The sequence below is a fragment of the Thunnus maccoyii genome, chromosome 20 (assembly GCF_910596095.1).
Source record: "Thunnus maccoyii chromosome 20, fThuMac1.1, whole genome shotgun sequence".
In the NCBI taxonomy this organism is placed as follows: domain Eukaryota; kingdom Metazoa; phylum Chordata; class Actinopteri; order Scombriformes; family Scombridae; genus Thunnus; species Thunnus maccoyii.
The window spans coordinates 13,533,426-13,552,000 of record NC_056552.1 but is presented as its reverse complement, the minus strand read 5'-3'; the positions used below and the strand labels follow the sequence as shown (position 1 = coordinate 13,552,000).

The 18,575-nt window shown below is 38.8% G+C and overlaps 1 protein-coding gene across 3 annotated transcripts in view; it reads right to left on the bottom strand.

The window, feature by feature from the left end:
* LOC121886663 (dynamin binding protein) overlaps positions 1-18,348 on the bottom strand; it is a 52,103-nt gene extending 33,755 nt beyond the window's left edge. For 2 of the 3 annotated variants that reach the window (XM_042396842.1, XM_042396843.1), the window contains exons 1-3: positions 17,633-18,348; positions 1,951-2,105; positions 358-480 (exon numbers count right to left, since the gene is read on the bottom strand). In XM_042396842.1, the coding sequence (XP_042252776.1) occupies positions 358-480; positions 1,951-2,095 (268 nt within the window). In that variant the 5' untranslated portion in view covers positions 2,096-2,105; positions 17,633-18,348. The remainder of the gene's footprint in view (positions 1-357; positions 481-1,950; positions 2,106-17,632) is intronic. The other variant, XM_042396844.1, reaches the window with a different exon arrangement.
* Between the last annotated feature and the right edge of the window lie 227 nt (positions 18,349-18,575).

Genomic DNA, 18,575 nt, shown 5'->3' with positions numbered 1-18,575 from the left:
CACTTTGTGACAATAGAGACAATGTCTAACACAACAAAACTACACTACAACACAAAACAAACTGTTTACCTGAGTGCTGCGATATCAACAAGTAGCGTTAAGCTAAGTGAGAAGACATGGCCCATTAGAGTTACCAGTAATACTATTTAACATACAACTTCTAGTGTTATGTTCAGTTATATCCACTATTCTGTGCAAAGCATCTACTTGTAAATGACAGATAACAGAGCCTTTGTGTGTTCTTATAAAAAGAAATCTTCATGTTTTAGGACACAAGTAGTGTTCAAAGCCAAAGACTTGGAGTGATTCACACTTAAATCACTATTTTAAACGTAAGTGTTGCTTGTATCTCCATACCTCTCTTAAGAGACAGGTTCCCCGACTCTGTTGAGCTGAAATCACTGATGCACACATACAGACTGTCTCCAGGCTTGGTGCTGGGAATTGTAATCTCTTCCACAAAGGTACTGGGAAACTGACCTGAAGACAGGACAAAGAGGAAAAACACAGCTGAACATTTACAGAGAATGCAAACAAACAACTTCAGTGTCTATTGTAACTTCCTCAATACTTCTTCTTCGTTATGTCCTATATTCAGCTACTGTATTTTAACTCATAGAAAAATGCATTACTATCCTGATGTAGTATCCTTATCCTTATCCTAATACTTGCAGACAATATGTCAGATATAATATTGGTACTATCGACGAGGTATTGGAATAAGTATTGGGAGAGAAAAAGTAGAATCAGTCCTGTTTTTGACAATTTTATAAGCCTGCAGATTTACAACTACATTAAATTCTATGATGTTCAGATGATTTGCTTTATATTGTATCTGTTTTTTTAATCTCATATTATTTTATGTCATAATTTTATCTGTCTGAAAATATAAATGTACTGGTTTTAGGGTGAATACAACGACCAATTAGGTCATGGAAAAGCCTATATGTTATACATTGCTCTCTTTTTGTGAGTATTATAGTGTTTACTAATTGACCCACATATGTCAGAGTACACTAATATATTTATACACCAAATAAAACAGAACAGCAAAAGTAGAATGGTATTTAGTCTGAATAGAGAAGGACCTTACTGTAAACAGGATGTGCATCTCTTTGAACTTCACTTCAGTGGATGCATGTAACAACAGTTCCCATCTTTCCAGGAAAGCTTTGCTATAAATGTATTGATATCATCTGTGTTTTCGAGAAGCAGTTAAGCAAACCCACATTAACTTCCCCTCTGATCTACCCCTCTGAGGGAGTCCCCTTTGTCATCTTGAGTGACGTTCAACCTCTTGGAAGGGCAGAGGAAGTGAAGGAATAATGATGTACACTTCAGTCTCACATCTCACCCAGAGTGAATTACAATAAATGTGCAGGGCCTTTAAATTAAAGTAAACAAACACTGTTTAATGTGTAAGAACTATGTGTAAGATCTGCAACACTTCATTCCTCGTTTTTTAGTGTAGATTTAATATTCTATGATTATTCTCCATTATCAGACCTGCCCAAGAGCAAGAACATTTTAATCGTTTGCACATCTCAAACCCCCGTACTCTGCAAGTGATGTCATGGACATACGCATTACAAAACTTAGAGAGGAAGTGAAAGAGAAAATGTCAAACAATTATTAGAAAGAACAGCTGGAATCTTTTACAAATTCAAGCCCCAAGAGGGAGCTGGATCTGCACACAGATTGTACTGTGAATGCACCTCTACAAATAATCATATCAGTGGTCTGATAACTCAGATATGTGTAAAACAGCAATTACCTATCGCCATTTCATACCAAACTAAATTACAGTTTCCCATGTGGTTTGTTTAATGTATAATCACTGTGATACTGTAGGCTTCTCTGTGTAGTTTCACGCAGAGGACATTTATATAATATACATATAAATTTACCATACAGGTCTACTTACAGCAGCCACTTCCCTTGACACCTTACCTGTGACGCCATCTTTGTTACCAAGCAACCAGAACTCATCTACGACACTGAGCACCTCAATGACATCACCAGTGAAGAGCGGCAGCTCCTCAGAGACACTGGGGAGAAACTCGAACACGGCACGCACCACTGATCCTGCTTCCATTACTCATAACCTGTACAGGCAGAAAGAGAGAGACACAGAGAGATAAGCAGATAATTCACACATTTTTTTATATCAAAATTAATGAAGCAGTGAGTCCACGTAGATGGGGATTAGAAACAAAAAGTTAGAATAAACAAAACGTTCAAAAACATTAAGAAAAATTTCAAGATCCAGAAGTCTTTCCCATGAGGGAATGCGTCTCCATTTTCTCAACAAGACACACTGGTGCTATTCAAAATCCTCGCCATACAGATCAACAAATGCCTCACAGTGAGGACAAGCTTTTGTGAAATAGCACCAAATGAAGGGGGAAGAGAGAGCGTGAGAAACCCGCGATAGAAAAGGAGAAAGAAAAGAAAGAGAAAAGCAAAAAAAGAGAGCTGTACTTAAGAAGGCTGAAGGGCATTCCTTAGCGCTCTTCTATCCTTTCTATTGCTTTCTCATAAGCAAACAAGGGTTAGAGATGCACAGATAATACAGGTCTGTCCATTCAGTTCAGCAGATATTTATATCACTCACACCCACACACACACACACATTTAAAGTATTTCTACCTGTATATTCATCTCTGACCTTTGCCCTGGTTTGTGCCACTAATTGTTCTACAGTTGACACTGCATTTAGAACTGCATTCGAGTCAAAGATGTAAGCCACTGTTTTGACATTATTTTCTCATTTTGTGAAATGAAATCAAAATATGAAAGCTTATGTATAGTATCTATCTTCTAGAGGGGATCTAGAGACATGAGTTTATAATTTCCCATCTTACCTAAATAAATAACACTACTGATCTTAATTAAGTGACTGACCAGAATCCTGTTCAGTGAAATAAAATCACATTTACCAGCCCAATGGTGGTTAAACCCCCTAACTACTGGTTGGAGGTTTTGCGGAACAGAATACATTTAGATGACTGCTTATAATTATCATGATCATGAGTTTGGTCGTGTCTGTGAGTCCGTGTGTATATCTGTCCGCAGATAATGTCACATACTACTGTACCCATCAGCCTAATATTTTTGTGCACATTTGTTTCTGTATGCTCAAGGACCTCTTGTGGTTGCGGTGATTCACAATTTCTGAAAAATCTATTTTATGCTGCCACTGACTGCTGACTCGTCACTCCTCATTGATCAACAACTGCTTCAGTTTGGAATCTTGTTGCCGCTAGGAACAGTCAATCATGGCTTGTTGCCATGTTGGATCAATCGGTGCCAAATTTCGGTACCTTGAGAGCGGGTTGTGTTGTTTCAAATAAATATCGATAAGATTCCTTATGAGCCTGTCGTAAAAGCTTAGACTTTCATCTTTTCAGCAATCCTCGCCATTTTACGATACGCATTACGACATGTCATACAAAGTTATTTCTGGCAATTGGCTAAGTTAAAACCAAGGCTTACCTAGTCTGTTGCAGGCCACATTTTGGCCTTTGTTGTGGCTCAAAAACTGGCATCCATAGAAAAGTTTGGTCTCATCTTGAACCAGAGCATCTGCTGATTTATCTCATACTAGATATGTTATGATCCACTAAGGTTAGGCATGATACGAGATGAGTAAATCCCTGTTTTTGTTATCTTTGCCACCATCTTGATTGTAAACACCTATAATCATAAGAATAAGTTCTATTTGTGGAAAAGCAACTGTTTTCATCATTATAAGTCACAAAACAGTTAAGAAAGTTACTCAAATTTGTGTTGCTGACTACTTCAATTATGAGCAAAATGAGCAAACACACACAAGACAACACAAAGATTGCATTTAATAAGTATTTCACCAGCCCTGGTGTATCATTATCTGGAGACAGACTAACCACAGGTGGGGATGGACACGCTGAAAGAGACGGGAAACGAGAGAAGAGGGCTGTAGTTTGTCCCAGTCAATGGGGCTTCTGTTAAGTGGGCTGATGGAGCCGAGGGGGGGAGAGGAAGAGGACTCTAGCCCAGTATAGTGCCACCATCTCTGGGGAAAGACTCAGGTTATCCTGGATTTGGTTGTGGAGGTATATCAATGGGACAGATGACTAGTATTAACAGCAAAGAGTGTTTGAGTGTGTACTTGTGTGGTTTCTTTGTTCCCCAGTGAAGGTTTAAGCAGCACAGTTTTTCTTAACAAAAGCAGCTGGTGCTCACTGTTCAGTGTACTAGATTGTGAACTCAACACCACACAGTGTTAAAGCCGCAATGAAACCCGAGCCAAGGCAGTAACTAATGCAAGCCAAGGGGAGGTGTCCAGTGAGAGGCTGAAAAAACAGCCAGGAATGAGCACAAACAGGCTCATCAGTTTGTGCAGTGGACAAGACACTATGGTGTTTTGTTTTTTTTGTTAATTTCTATTTTATGCAGCATTATGTTGACATGACACTGCATAAAATAACTGACAAGAAAACATTAATGCACACTAAATGTAGCATGGCTAATGTAAATGCCCATCTATCCTTATTTCAAGAATGAAATGTGATTTCTTCTTAATTTCTCAGCACAGTTTGTATAATTATTCATCTTTCTGCTTATCCTCAGTTCAAATGAAACAATAGCTACCTGTAAAAAAAATAAAAACATGTCCTGACATGCAGACAGGTGAATACAGATCAGCCATCTACGAGGAATGGTTTCCATGAGACAATGAGTCATCATGATCTCGTGAACTCACAGCTCGACCTGTCTATGAGTGTAAAAGGCCTGTAGCAGTTAACAGATACACATTTTAGAGGGATGAAGGTTTAGAAATGCTTTGATTTGTGTCTTTGGCAGGTGAGAAGTAAATAAAGATATCTCATCTCCTTCCTAGAGGGCAAAAAGCACTCTGTTAAGACTTTGCTGAATGGTCATACTCGCTGAAGAAAGGTTCAACCAACACTTGTGCCATGAATTAAAAAGAGCATCACAAGTGAGTCCCACACTATAAGCAGCCATTTGCAACAGAAAGGAAATGACAAACCACAAGTGAAACCATTGACTTTAAATTGCATTTTTAAAAATATCACTTGTGGCATGCACTTTGCAGGGCTTTAGCTTGGTGACTTCGAGTCATGTTGTTGATTATAGCTATGCAAATGAGAGGGTTTCCTATCTATTTCCTCTGTTCTGTGTTGAGGCGATGGAACAAACCCATCAACCTGAAACGAAACGGTTTGCAGGTTTTTACGGTTCAAGTAAAAATCAGTTATGGTTGAACTCTTGACGTGATTTATTGTGTGATTCAGATGCAAATGTCTGGATGTACATACAGCGTGCCATCTTTTTTTTTTTTTTTTTTTAAACTGATCTGTGATACTATTTGCTAGATAAGAATAGTAAACCACGATTTAAATGACAGGTGCCCTCTGTTGGATGACAGTGGTACTGTTACCATGTAAGCGATTTCATAAATTCCACTGCTGTCTGTTGCAAAAAGAAATTTAAAAACTTTGCTTTGTGTTTGACTTTACTCAAGAGATTAAATATGTTGTAAAAAATATTTCAACAGGCCTCCTTTTTTTTTTTTTTTTTTTTTTTTTTTTTACAGGAATAATACTCTAGAAGACCTCGTGTGAAACAGAGCAGTGTCCCTTTATCTCTTACAGCAATCAAGCAAGTTTCCTGTAAAAGTACACATCATGATTTCTATGTGTAAATGACAATCTATTCGCCAAAGGTTGTTGTTGTTTACAGTAATTATATTAATTAATTTCTACTAATAATTGATGTGGTAAAAATCTACTGCACATGAATCAAAATGACCTCTTTCACTGCTTGACTCCGTGCATCTAGGTCAGCGTGCTACTACAACTGTTGAATTAAAAAGCAGGAACCAGGAAATCAAATCTCTTTCCACCTGACTGCAGTGCCAGAACCTGCAAAGGAGTCACGGGACTGCTGAAGCTCCCATGAAGTTAATCCGAAGATCTGCATCCAGCCAGACAAGCTCCTTAGTGTTATTTATGGATCTGTCAGTGTGTCAGTGGCCCTTATGCTTGGTCACATTTACACCGACAACACAGGCAGCCTGATGGCAACAGCGTTCAGCTTTCCAGTGATACTGTGGCCACATGCGTACAGCAGTTGAATATCATTCTATTCAACTTCATACAGGACAACTGGCACATTAAAGCAAGCTCATATCTTTTATGTTCAACAACTGTTAATGCAATTAAGTGTGTACACTGAGATTACCCTTGATAAATAACATAAGAGGTTGCACTTCTTCTAAGAAATGCAGTTCTTAGCAGCAGGTACCAAAATGATTCACAAGTGTCACATGAGTAACAGCATGACTGGTTACTGCATTAATGCTTACGTTAGCTGAGTTGTGTGTTGCCACAAGTCTGTCGGATATGTTACAGTACAGAAGCTTCCAAGCAGGGCAAGGTGAAACTGATAAAAATCATAATATTTTCAGTCAGGCTTGCAGCTGTGTTTCAGTTGCTCTGTCGGTCCATCGCTTTGGTCCAAACTGAAATATCTCAATAATTATTTGATGGTTTGCCCTGACATTTTGTACAACAATCATAATGTCCTGATGATGCATCCTTGTGACTCTGGTGATCCCCCTGACTTTTCCTCTGGTGCCGCCAACAACTTGACATTTGTGGTTAAGAGTGAAATATCTTGAAAAAGATTAGATGGACTGCCATGCATGTAGCCTTGCTACAGATATTCAAGGTTCATAGAGGATAAACAGCAAGGACTCTATGAATGAATTTTCATCTGGCGCCATTATCAAGTCAAAACTCCAATTTGCCCAACATTTTTGTTTATGACTAGATACCTGCAAAACTAATGACATTTCCATCATCCTCAGCTCTACTTCGTCTTTACTGGTAATTAGCAAACGTTTGCATTCTCACAAGCAAAATTAAAATGGCTGTAGACTCTTATTCTTGTTACTGTACTGTATATACCAAATACTAAATATTGGCATATATGTTGTTAATGTGATGTTGTTTCATGGGCACCTACTAATGCTACATATTCAGCACAAATGAAACATCCTGAAATGAGTCATTTCACTGCACTTCTGCTTTTAGGACCCAAAAAAACCCACAATTTTAAGCTTCATTACAAAATTACAATAACCTAAATCCCTGATGACATCTGGTTTCATGTCTCATTACCACTATTACATCAGTAAAAGACCCAGCCCCGCTTCAAACAAGTTTCTCCTAATTTAACCAAGGACAAGAGCAATTAGTTTCATTTTGTGTTTGTGGATTTACTCCATCTATCCCACTAATTCTTGTTCATTCTACTCCCTGTAGGCCAGTATCACATTTCCACTGAACAAATGAAATTACATATCAGCAAGTTTAGGGATTAGAGAACCTGTTCATGTAAAATATAAAATGGGAACATATTCCAAGATTAACCACCTACTATATATAAATGTATATAAAGTGTCTTTTTTGACCATTTAAAATTCATCTCAGCACTCTTCACTTCTTTGCACTATTTGTGTCCTGTTTACAGCTCACAGAAATGGTTTCACCTGTATATAGTCATTCCTTGTGTACATTTCTGCCTCTCTTTGCAAAAGTATACTGTCCTTGTTTGAGTGTGTCAGTGGCTTCTTTATACTAAGTCTATGCTTCTGACTCACAACAAGCACCAGATGAGGACCATTTTGTTTGGATTTGAAAAAAAAAAAAAAAAAAAAAAAGAGGGAAAAACAGGATCACGTCAGGAGTAGCAGGCATGTCTGGAGGAAATCTTTCAACCAAGGTCGGTATTGAATCAGTGCCAGCTTGGACCAGATTACTGTCCTTCCGTCAATGAAAGAGAACCAGATAAACCTCAAGTACTAGCAACCATTTCCACATATTCATGTCCACTTGAGTTTATCAATAAAATCAACCATGAAGTATTAACAGCTTACCCACCGCTGCGGAATGATTCATGGAAAAGTACAAGGGGCAGTTCATACGCTAAAAAGGTCTTCATAACAAAACCAAAACAGGCGTGTCTCTTCTCCTATGATCTACGCTGTCCTGATAAGGAATGGGACTCTGATCATAACTAAGTAACCAGATACACAATACAGAATACTTTTCTAACAGGACGGCATTAAGTTTGATTTTGAAAGAAGAGTTTTAGACTAAGCCGTCATTGGTATTTATACACCAGAGCAAAGCGTCCTTTTAACAGCATTGATAAAACAGTAGTGGTTATTGATGAGACTTTTTTTTAAGAAGACAGGGTGAATGAGACATTCAGACTGCGTGTGCCACTTGGCACTGTCCTGGAGAAAGTCACAGTGTTACGACAGACAGCTATGTCAACAGCTGACACACACACACACACACATACACACACTGACAGTGGGCCAAAGCACCAACTGTCTAACCTAAGATGTGTCCCTGAGACTATCATCACCCTTTACTTAACTGTTTCCATTTGTAACCGCTTGCATAATACAGAAAGGTTTACCGTTTGTCTTACATGCAAACTAACTGGATGTGAAAAACAAGCGACATAAAAAAAGACCCCACATTTGATAAATATATATGGTATCACAGTCAGCCTATCAAGAATATTGCCTGGTTTAGTTTAAATAAACTCACAGCTAAACTAAAACTGGAACAGCTGCTAAAATACAATATTGTGAGCATGAAAGAATTTAATACTTACATTACATTCAAATCAAATTGTACATTTAGGCAGGTAGAATCTATAATGGAGGATAAATGATATTACATTTTATCAAGTGACTATTTTCTAAGGATATTATTACCATAGACCTTTTTCATGGCAAACATTTTGACTTTACAGCAGGTAAAAACATAGGTGCAATTAATGACATTGATCACAACTGCAGTATTGTCTGGTATCGTCTATGCTCGTTCTCTGAAATGAGACACTGAGTCGTCATTAATGATATTTGTTCAACCTGTGTTTTTTTCTGTATTGACAGGTCAAAATGTGTGCTGCTTTTAAATGTGTACATGTCTCAATTACTGCTCATACTGTACTGTCAGTTACACACTCTGTCGTTAATCTGCATCATATCCGTGTCCGATGTAGTTGACAGTGACTGAGCAATGGTGCTGAAATAATTAGTTAAATAACTGATTAGTGAATTCACTGACAGCAATTTAACTGACAACCATTTCAATCACTGATGACCCTTTAAGAAGATTCATCAGGCACTTCTCAAATGTGAGGATTTTCTGCTTTTCTTTGTGCTATTTAATTTTAAATCCAACACATATAGGTTTTTTGCTATTGGTTGGACATAACAAGCTATATGAAGACATCAGCTTGTCCTCTAGGAACCTCTTACCATTTTTTACTATTTTCTGACAAGAAAATAGACTAAACAATTAACCAGTTCGTTGAAAAAATTAATAAAAAGATTAACTGATAATGAATAAGATTTCTTATAAAAAGACAGATATACTGTCCATATTTGTACATAACTGCATAAATGTAATAACTGGTCTACATTTGCCACTGCTGCAAGGCATCTCAAGTGTTCCTGTCTCTACAGGTACACTACAGTTAGTGGACTGTCAGTGTGAGCGCAGGGTGGAGGATCTGCTGACTGCCTGTATCTTTTATTGAACAGGGTCATCTGATGCCAACAATGAAGCCGCTGCCTCATTATCTGTCTGCCTGCCAGGGCGAGGCTCACACCGGTGCACAACCCTTGTATCATTCATCCTATTCAAACACACTGCAGTGGCAGACTGGCACGTGCCTGTGCATGGATGTCAACACACACAGACGGGCAGAATCCTCTGGAGTGGACTGGATGACAGCTGATGTCTTTTGATACTAATTGTTCACTGGTGACTCGTTGTGCAGCGCAGCAGTGTAGTCCTCCCATCCAGAATGCTGAGTCCACTGAAACGCATTCACCTCAAAACAACATAACTAAAACAGGTGGACAGCCGGTGGACGGTTCTGGATGTTAAAAACCGTGGGACATCTGTCGCTTTCCTTTTGACCGTCTAATCTTTCAGCACATGTGATGTGGGGAGGAAGGAGGGGGGGGGAGAGTGAGAGGGTTCTCTCTATCTGACAGTTGTCAACACAAGTCATGTGGTTTTCTCAGCATGTGTTTATAAAGTCAGACCCTCAGAGACCCCCTGTGGCACGATGACGTAACCGGTTTTCTTCAGGGACAAAATGAAATAAATGAAGGACATAATTGGCTAACATGGTAACATTTTGATGAAACTCACACACAAAAAACTATTTAGTTGAGGTTTCCCTGCTGGATCCAGATGAGGGCTGAAACTAATGACTATTTTCACTATTGATTAATCTCTTAATACATTATTATGTTTGGTCTGTAAAATGTCAGAAAATAAAAAACTCTTTCCCAAAGGTCAAGGTTACTTGGCACATTGTCTCTGAAAAATGACATAAATGCTTAATTGTTTATCAAAGAATAAAGCCAGCGATTTTCTATATTTTTCTTGTTGTCAACAAATCTCATGTGCAGAGCCAGAACAACAATGAATTGATCCTGCTTACAAGTATTGTGCATATATTAAAAGCCTGATACATGGTATTCCTCTGTACCGTAGAACTCTGTCGGTGTCCAAAAACTATTAAAAACACATCAATGAGTCACACTGTTGCACCCGGTGACATGTTCCTTCACCCCAAAGATAATGGTTACTCTTAAGAAACAGCTTCAAAGACTAATAACAGCGATCATGTTTTGAGTCTCAGGAGAGTACTTCCTCTTATGGTACTGCATGTGCATGGAAACGCTGTTCTGTTTCCAGAGCTTTGCTAGCTTGTTGTGCTACATATCACAACCTCTTGACTTTGTACTGAAGTTCTTTGAGAAGTTTACGATGTAGCACAAAGTCAGGAGGTTGTGATCCGTGTGAACTAGTCTCCAGAGGGTGAAAATGTGATTGCTATTATTAGTCTTCGTTTCTAAACGGTAACCACTGCCTTCTGGGTGAAGGAACATGTCACCCAGTGCACTGGTGTGGCTCATTAACGTGTTTTTAATAGTTTTTGGACGACAACGGAGCTCTATGGCACAGTGGAATACAATATATCAGACTTTGAATACACACAGAATACTTGTAAGTAGGATCAGTTCATTGTTGCTTTGGCTCTGCATGTGATATTTGTGGAAAATATACTGTAGAAAAATAGAATTGAGTAGAAAAAAATATAGAAAACTGCCAGCCTTTTCCTTTAAAAGAGTTGCTAATTAATTTCCTGTCAATTGCTAAATCAACTCATCATTTCAGCTCTAATCCACATATTGTGCAACATGTAATGTTATGGGCCTTTATCGCATGTCACAATCCAACTTTTTGCAGTTCATCTCATCTTTTTTTTTTATCTGATAAAAGCATAATAACCTCAAGATACAATATTGTACAACACTGTTGCTCTAATGTCATTGCTCTAAACAACAAGAGGCGGCATGTGAGAGCAGTCTGGCTTTATAGTGCATTTCAATCAGATGAGGCAGCGCTACGTGACTTCAGCCAAGTGGATAAAAAGAACACATCTGGCAAGCTGAGTCAAATGCCTAAAAGATGCCAAACTCTGCTGAAACATTTGGCAAAGCCGTCCTGCTCCACTCAAACATGTGAACAAAGTAAATACATACAGAGAGATGGATGTAATGGCATGCAGACATAATGTACTGTACACTAACATGCCCAGTCTGCATTTCAATACAAACTATAGCGTGAAGTAGAAACAAAGCCTATTTTGTCACGAGGCCACCATCAATTCAAATTGCTTACATCAAGAGACTGGAAGGACTGTTCCTTTTATTTAAAATAGCTCAAACAAAAATCCTAACAAATGTGGTTTGGATGACATATCAAGTTTACCAGTGAATCATAACATTATCAGTATTCACGTACATCCTGACATTCAGTGTTGTGAATCCTTGCAGCTTCATAAAAGTCTGTAAAAAGTGGAAATACATACTCATTTTAGAACTTTTTTTTTACCATCATACCTACCAGCTGTGATAACATTTAGCTTGCAAAATCTAATAGCTGTTAACAAATGACAGTTTAAGTAGTACATTCAACTTTATATTCAATTTCAGATGATGTAATTTAGATGATATACTGTAATTAAACCAAATATGTGTTGTGTTGCTTGCTTTACAGAGCGCCAACCTTGCAGACTGTTGGGATAAAGCTCACTATGAGATATTTGTTACTTTCTAACTGGCCTCAGCTTAAACATAAAGAACAGTGGGAAGGATTGTGACAAATACAGTAACGCTATAAACGTATCTGTGGTTAACCAAGACAGGTCCTGCGCTAGAGAGCAGCTATTTCTTTCTTGGCTGACAATGAGCTGATTCACGGCTGCAGGACAAGCCCGACTATGACTCCCCTCACATCAGTCATCTTCCACACCTCTGTACTTCTGCAGCCAGTCCCGTCTTGTTTGTATCTCCTCTGGACAAAACTTTGTGTTTGAAACAGCAGGATGTGTTGTGAGTGATCATTCATGATTCTGCTTTCTGCCTTATGTATACTAGTTAAAATACTTTTTGGGGGTTTATTGCTCATTGTGTTTAACTTTTATAACAGTAGAGAGAACAGTGCAAGATGTGTTTCTGCTACATGAATGTAGGAGGGAAACCCAGGGCGGGTCTGTGGAAAAGCCTGGAAATACTTTTTTTTTTTTCTGGCTCATCCATGGATCTCAATCCTCCTCTGTCTTCACATTTTCACTCGCTCGGCTTCGCAGCATCCAGCAGTTTGGCTAACATGGAGGCATTTCCCTGGAGAATGTGCTTATTTTCCGGCTACATTTCATCCTAACTTTTCCTTTCTTTCCCATAACTCCTCCTTGTTTGTCCCATATTTATTCCTCCATTCCTTTCTCAAGCATGCACATGTTAAATATTACTCACACATGGCACACACACACACACGTGGACACACACACACACACACACATATACACTGGGTGGAACTGCTCTTTTGCATAAACATTTCCACAGTGGGGAGGACAGCTCAGATGTCTGCGCTCAGAGGGCCGAGGCTCCGTTGTCACGGATACAGGGATGTGTTTGGAAGGCAGAGGGTTTTCCCTGAGAGGACCCCAGAGGTGCCCAATGATATGCCGCACCCTTAAAACATGGCTGAAGCCTAATAGTTTACATATGAGCTGTTACATAACTGATCTCTCCCTTGGATTCATATCATGACATGCCTGCAGAAACATGGAGAGTTAAGTATGTGTTCTCTTCTACGGAAACTTCCATGTTCTTCCCAAACATTCAGCAATTCAGGGTTGAAGCGAGGACATTAACAAGAGGCTGCCAAAGTGGCATAACCCTGGTCTGCTTTGATGAGTTTCCCAAACTGGACTCGATTGTGCTGTTGATATATTGGTGAATCCACTCTTGGGACAGCTCATTGGGACTCATAATCTATGCAGAAGATTGAAATACCATCTGCATTGGAAATCAGCATTAGGCCCAAAATACTGCAGTGCCAGCTACATCAATCTTGAAAATGGATTGCTCTTAGTCTCAGAAGTAATGGCACATAATTAAATAAAGCCAAATAGGTTGTAAAAGCTCAGCAAAACTCTATACGTTCCATAAAACTAGACTCCTAAACTGCTATCCACGTAGTAGTGTTATAATACTGGTGGGTAGATCCCATAGGGAACCAAGATACACAATCCTATAAGTCACTTTTGTCACCAACACTCAAGCTTCAGAGCATCAGTGTACACTGTGCAGAGATCAAAAGCGTCATTAGCAAAGGTAGAGGATATTTATGTGTCTTTCATGTCTATCAGTCCAAATTTCAGCTGCTTATTTGACTAATTTATCCTCTGAGCAGTAGCACTCTGAAAGTAACAGCTAACAAACTGCAGATTATTGACCCTTGATGGAGCGTCTTGTGTTTGGTCTTATCTCAAGCATGTAGGCTACAACTTCTCTCTGCCTCCATGGCTGTTGTGTCTAATTCTGTCTTTGGAAACTCCACTATTATGTCCATCAAGACAAGGATGAAGTGTTTTTAAACTTTTTCACTGATATGGATTCAGCACAGTTCTTGAAATGTTATCATCCTCCATTCTTTCTAAATAATGAATGATAAAGTATTTATGGTAAAGAAGAGGAGGAAGGCAACTTTTCTAGTTCTCGTTCATTCTAATACGTGAGGAGTAATGTGAATGTCTCACCCCCTACTCTGCAGCCTTTGCTCATACCAGCAGTGATCTCGCCCCCCCCCCACCCCCCCACCTTTTCACATGCAGTTCAAATCTAATTAATTCTTCTGCCTTTTAAGCCAGTTTAACTAATACAGTGCTGCCGGCAAAGAATGTGAGGAATCTTGTCATTTTTTCATGTCTGACAAATGCCTTTCTCAGGAGCGCTGGCACACGTTATAGTGGAAAGTTTTCCATTTCTTACATGCAAGATCAAACCAAACCGGAGAGGACAGGTGCTTAGAAGTGAGTAAATCATGAAATAAACCGAAGAAACAGCTTGCAGACTGCTGGGCTCCAATTTCCGCTTATTTATTGTACCAAAGTGACGTTTCGAGTACCACTGAGTCTGATGAAGAGCAGTGGTGCTCAAAACGTCACCATGATACAATAAATACACTGGAGGCCTGCAGTTTGCAAGCTGTTTATTTCACCATTTCTTACATGCGTCATCAAGGTCTTCACACTCTATTTTTTTTTTTACTGTTTTTATATTTTTTATTTAAATTGTTAATCCAGTGTGATTTGTCCTCTGCTTGGCATTCTGATGTGCATCTACAGCTTTGATTTATAGCTTGGAATTATGATAATCAGTTATAATCTATGTTGCTGTTACAAGGCTTTATTACTGGATATAAATACACATACAGTTATGATATGTTTCACCAGATTTATGGGATATCTACAGCATAGTGTTTGTGTGACATGTAACACATGCAAACTGACACAAACGTCTCAAGTTTCTTTGTCAACAGGTACAGATATAAGACACTGTTGCCAGTGGTGAATAATTCAGTGTGCAGGATGTTTATGTGCATCCATCCTGACTGAGCACTAAATACAAAAGCATGGAGAAAAAGAAGATAATCCTCACTTGATTAATGCTCTGATAGTCTAGTTAAAGAAGCAGAAGAGCAGACTTCAGGTGGGTTGCCAGGTATGCACTCAAATGAAGGAGAAGGTCAAATGCACTTTGATGCAGAGATCACTGCAGGCAAAGAAGCTTGGGAATGCCTTTATGGTGTGTGTGTGTGTGTGTGTGCCAGAGCTGAAGTACTCTTAACTCCTAACACTGAACCTGCAGCAGAAACACAACTGGAAACTGAAATGATATGGAACAGGACATGATAATAAATATGGAGGGAGATGATAAACTGGTGCACAGTCAAGATTTCACTATTTCGACAAACACTTAGTGACTAAAGCTGTGTGTAAACACCACTGTTGTCGTAAGATACATACTGTATTCTGCTAATACAACAAACACGCAGGTATGTCATGACTCAGAAACATACAGTACAAAGATAAATGCTGCTTTACCTGTCTGTTCTGATAGACAGGTACCTGTCTGTTCAACAATAAATAGTCTGCTAAACTGCTAAAGACGACATCTATGTTGAATTGCGATATTACAGAATGCACCTTAATAATCAATATACTCTAATGTCATACCAGGAGCTCCCTGCTAATTCCCCACTACTGAAATTTTTGATCAATGTCATTCTTGGCTTTTCCATTTGAGCAGTATATTTGGGAGATTTCTCCTCAAAATCCATTCTGTTTGTTGACATCTGTTTTTTTTTAAAGCCATACTGTACATGTATATGGTTGTCAGCTCCAGCAGATAAAGTCTGGTCCATACTGCGCTCCATAGTGTGAACAGCATCTGCAGCACACACTGTAAGCTTTTTCCACAAATTCAGGTCAGTTGACTCAGTTCAAGTAACAAACTGGACATATTTTGAGCTTTTAAGTCTACACACCTTACAATGTACACGACACTGACATGTTTCTCTGTGTAAACTACAAAACACAATTGCTGTAATGTTTGTATCAACACTAATTTAGTCTTCACACTGTGGTCTGATCAGCCAGTGACCCAAACTGACCAATGTGGAACTGGAGCAGTGTGTTAATTATCTCAGTAAGGTCGAACTCAAACAAAGGCTAATGCTCTGTAGAAAAGAAAAGAACAGAATAGAATAGAAAAATAACTGAACAGAGCGGTCAAAACAGGATATGACCTGGCAGAGCGGAGAAGAGTAGATGCATATAGAGTAAAATGAACAGAGAATTTAATACACTGTTGTTACAAACTATAGAATGTGATGAAATAGTAGAAGAGAATATAACACATTTCATCTGGATATAAAGTAATGGTGTTAAATGTATGAGAGGGCAATATGGTGATGTATACACAGTGAGCTGTGTAAATCTGTGTACAATCAGATTTTTGCAACACTCTTCATACTGTGGTAACTATCCCTTTAATATCTTGAGGTTTATTACGTCACTGTGGGCAATGAGCAGGAACTGTTTTATGGATTTAAATTTGTATTTTTATGTGATTTTTGCATTCATTTTACAAAGTGTCCTGTTTTGCAAGGGAGTTCGTTTGCTGTATTATCTATAACAGAAATTCCTGACTGTTTATTTTATCCTTCAATAGCTTCTTCTTTTTGATTGATTCTCAGCAAAATTTAGGCATTAATGTCTCAACTGTGATATAAAATTACATAAACTGTGATAGAGGATTGAATCCATATCACCGAACGTTAAAGCACGTAATGCTAGAACATTATTGGAATAGGATAGAAAAAAACTGGAAGAAGTAAACAGAAGAGCTGTGAAAACTGAATCGCACTTGCAGAATACAACTTAACAGATTGAACAGAACAGAATAGATCAGATCAAGATAAAAATTAAATGAAATAGAACAGAAGAGAACAGAGCAAACTATAATAGAACAGCACAGAACAGACTACATACAACAGAACATGATGGAATAAAGGAAAACAGAATAGAATAGATCGATCAGACTGTTTGTGACCAGACCCCCATACATAAGTGTGTCTGTCTGTGTGTCACATGGTGGTGGAACAACTGACAGGCAGCAGCCACAGGTGACAGACACACACACACACACAGACACACAGACAGATAGACAGCAGGGGGATTATTGGGTCTGCAGCACTTGTGTTCACTGCCATCACTCATTCAGCTCACGTCATTAGTCAGTGAGCCTGAGAGCTCAGTATTCACACTCAGCACTGACTGAGGCTGCTGCACACTCAACTCTGTGTGTGTGTGTGTGTGTGTGTGTGTGTGTGTGTGTGTGTGTGTGTGTCAGTGTGGAGGGATAAATCCTGCTCAAAGTACGCCCAAACGACTGTCAGCACTTGATTATTACAGCACAAAGCTGTTCAGAAACGTATAACAGAGGAATATGGAGTGTAATTAATATACAGTCTGCTAGAGAAGTATAATGTGTTAAAAGTACCCTTGTGTTACCATAAACGTGTATCATTCATCACACATGGGCGTCTTTCTGTTTCGTGCGGCTCTATAAAAGAAACAAAAAGTCAAACAGGAAGACTTCTCTTACCTGTGAAGTGGTTTGAGAGGAAAAAGTGGACCCTGGCCGTTAAGTTAGATCCAGTCAGACAAGATATCCAACTTCTTCAGGGCTTGCTGATGTGGTGGCGGAGCAGCTTTTTCTCTCCGCGGCGCAACTTTTCAGCAGCTACACTTCCCGCAGCTTTGGAGCCGAACGCAGAGTCATTATTATCTCCAGGAGAGGACAGGACAGCTTTATTTCACCGTGACAGTCAAGGAAACATGTTGACAGTGGAAAGAGACACGGCGGCCCCGGTTGTGTCTCGGTAGAATCAGCTGTCATCACATTAGAAACTGCAGCTGCAGAGCTGGTCCGCGTCTCTCTCCATGCCTGCATACAACAACGCCACCCACTTTTCCCAGAGAGACCCGCAGCTTGCCCGGCTAATGCCTGACTGAAAAGAAAAGAAAAGTGCTTCCAAAAGTATTTCATAAACAACTAAATTCAGCTATGACTCAGTTTTAAGGTAACAAAGTGAAGAAATGCAGGTTTATATATGTACGTTTTCATAAAATGTAGACACGTGCAGTTACTGTCACTAACGCAATAACCAGTGGTGCAAAGTTGCTACATGTGTGTACTATGATTTATTAATGGATCACAGACATAAAACAAAATCCAAAACAACATGTCAAAGTGAGAATACTTATTTACACCATGGTCCCAAGATACATAAAGGCGATATAACAACATAAATAAGACATCCAACATAAAACTAAACAATACTATCCTAAATCTCAAAACATCATCACCACATTTTAAATTAAAATTAATTTTAAAATTTCATTATAAATCAAATTATTTAAGTATTTTATACAGTTCAGAGGGAAAATTGTGTTGTTGTTTTTTTAACTCCACTGCATTTATATGACAGCTATAGTTTAGTTGCTGATGCAAATTTGACAAACAAAACACATGATGCTAAACTATC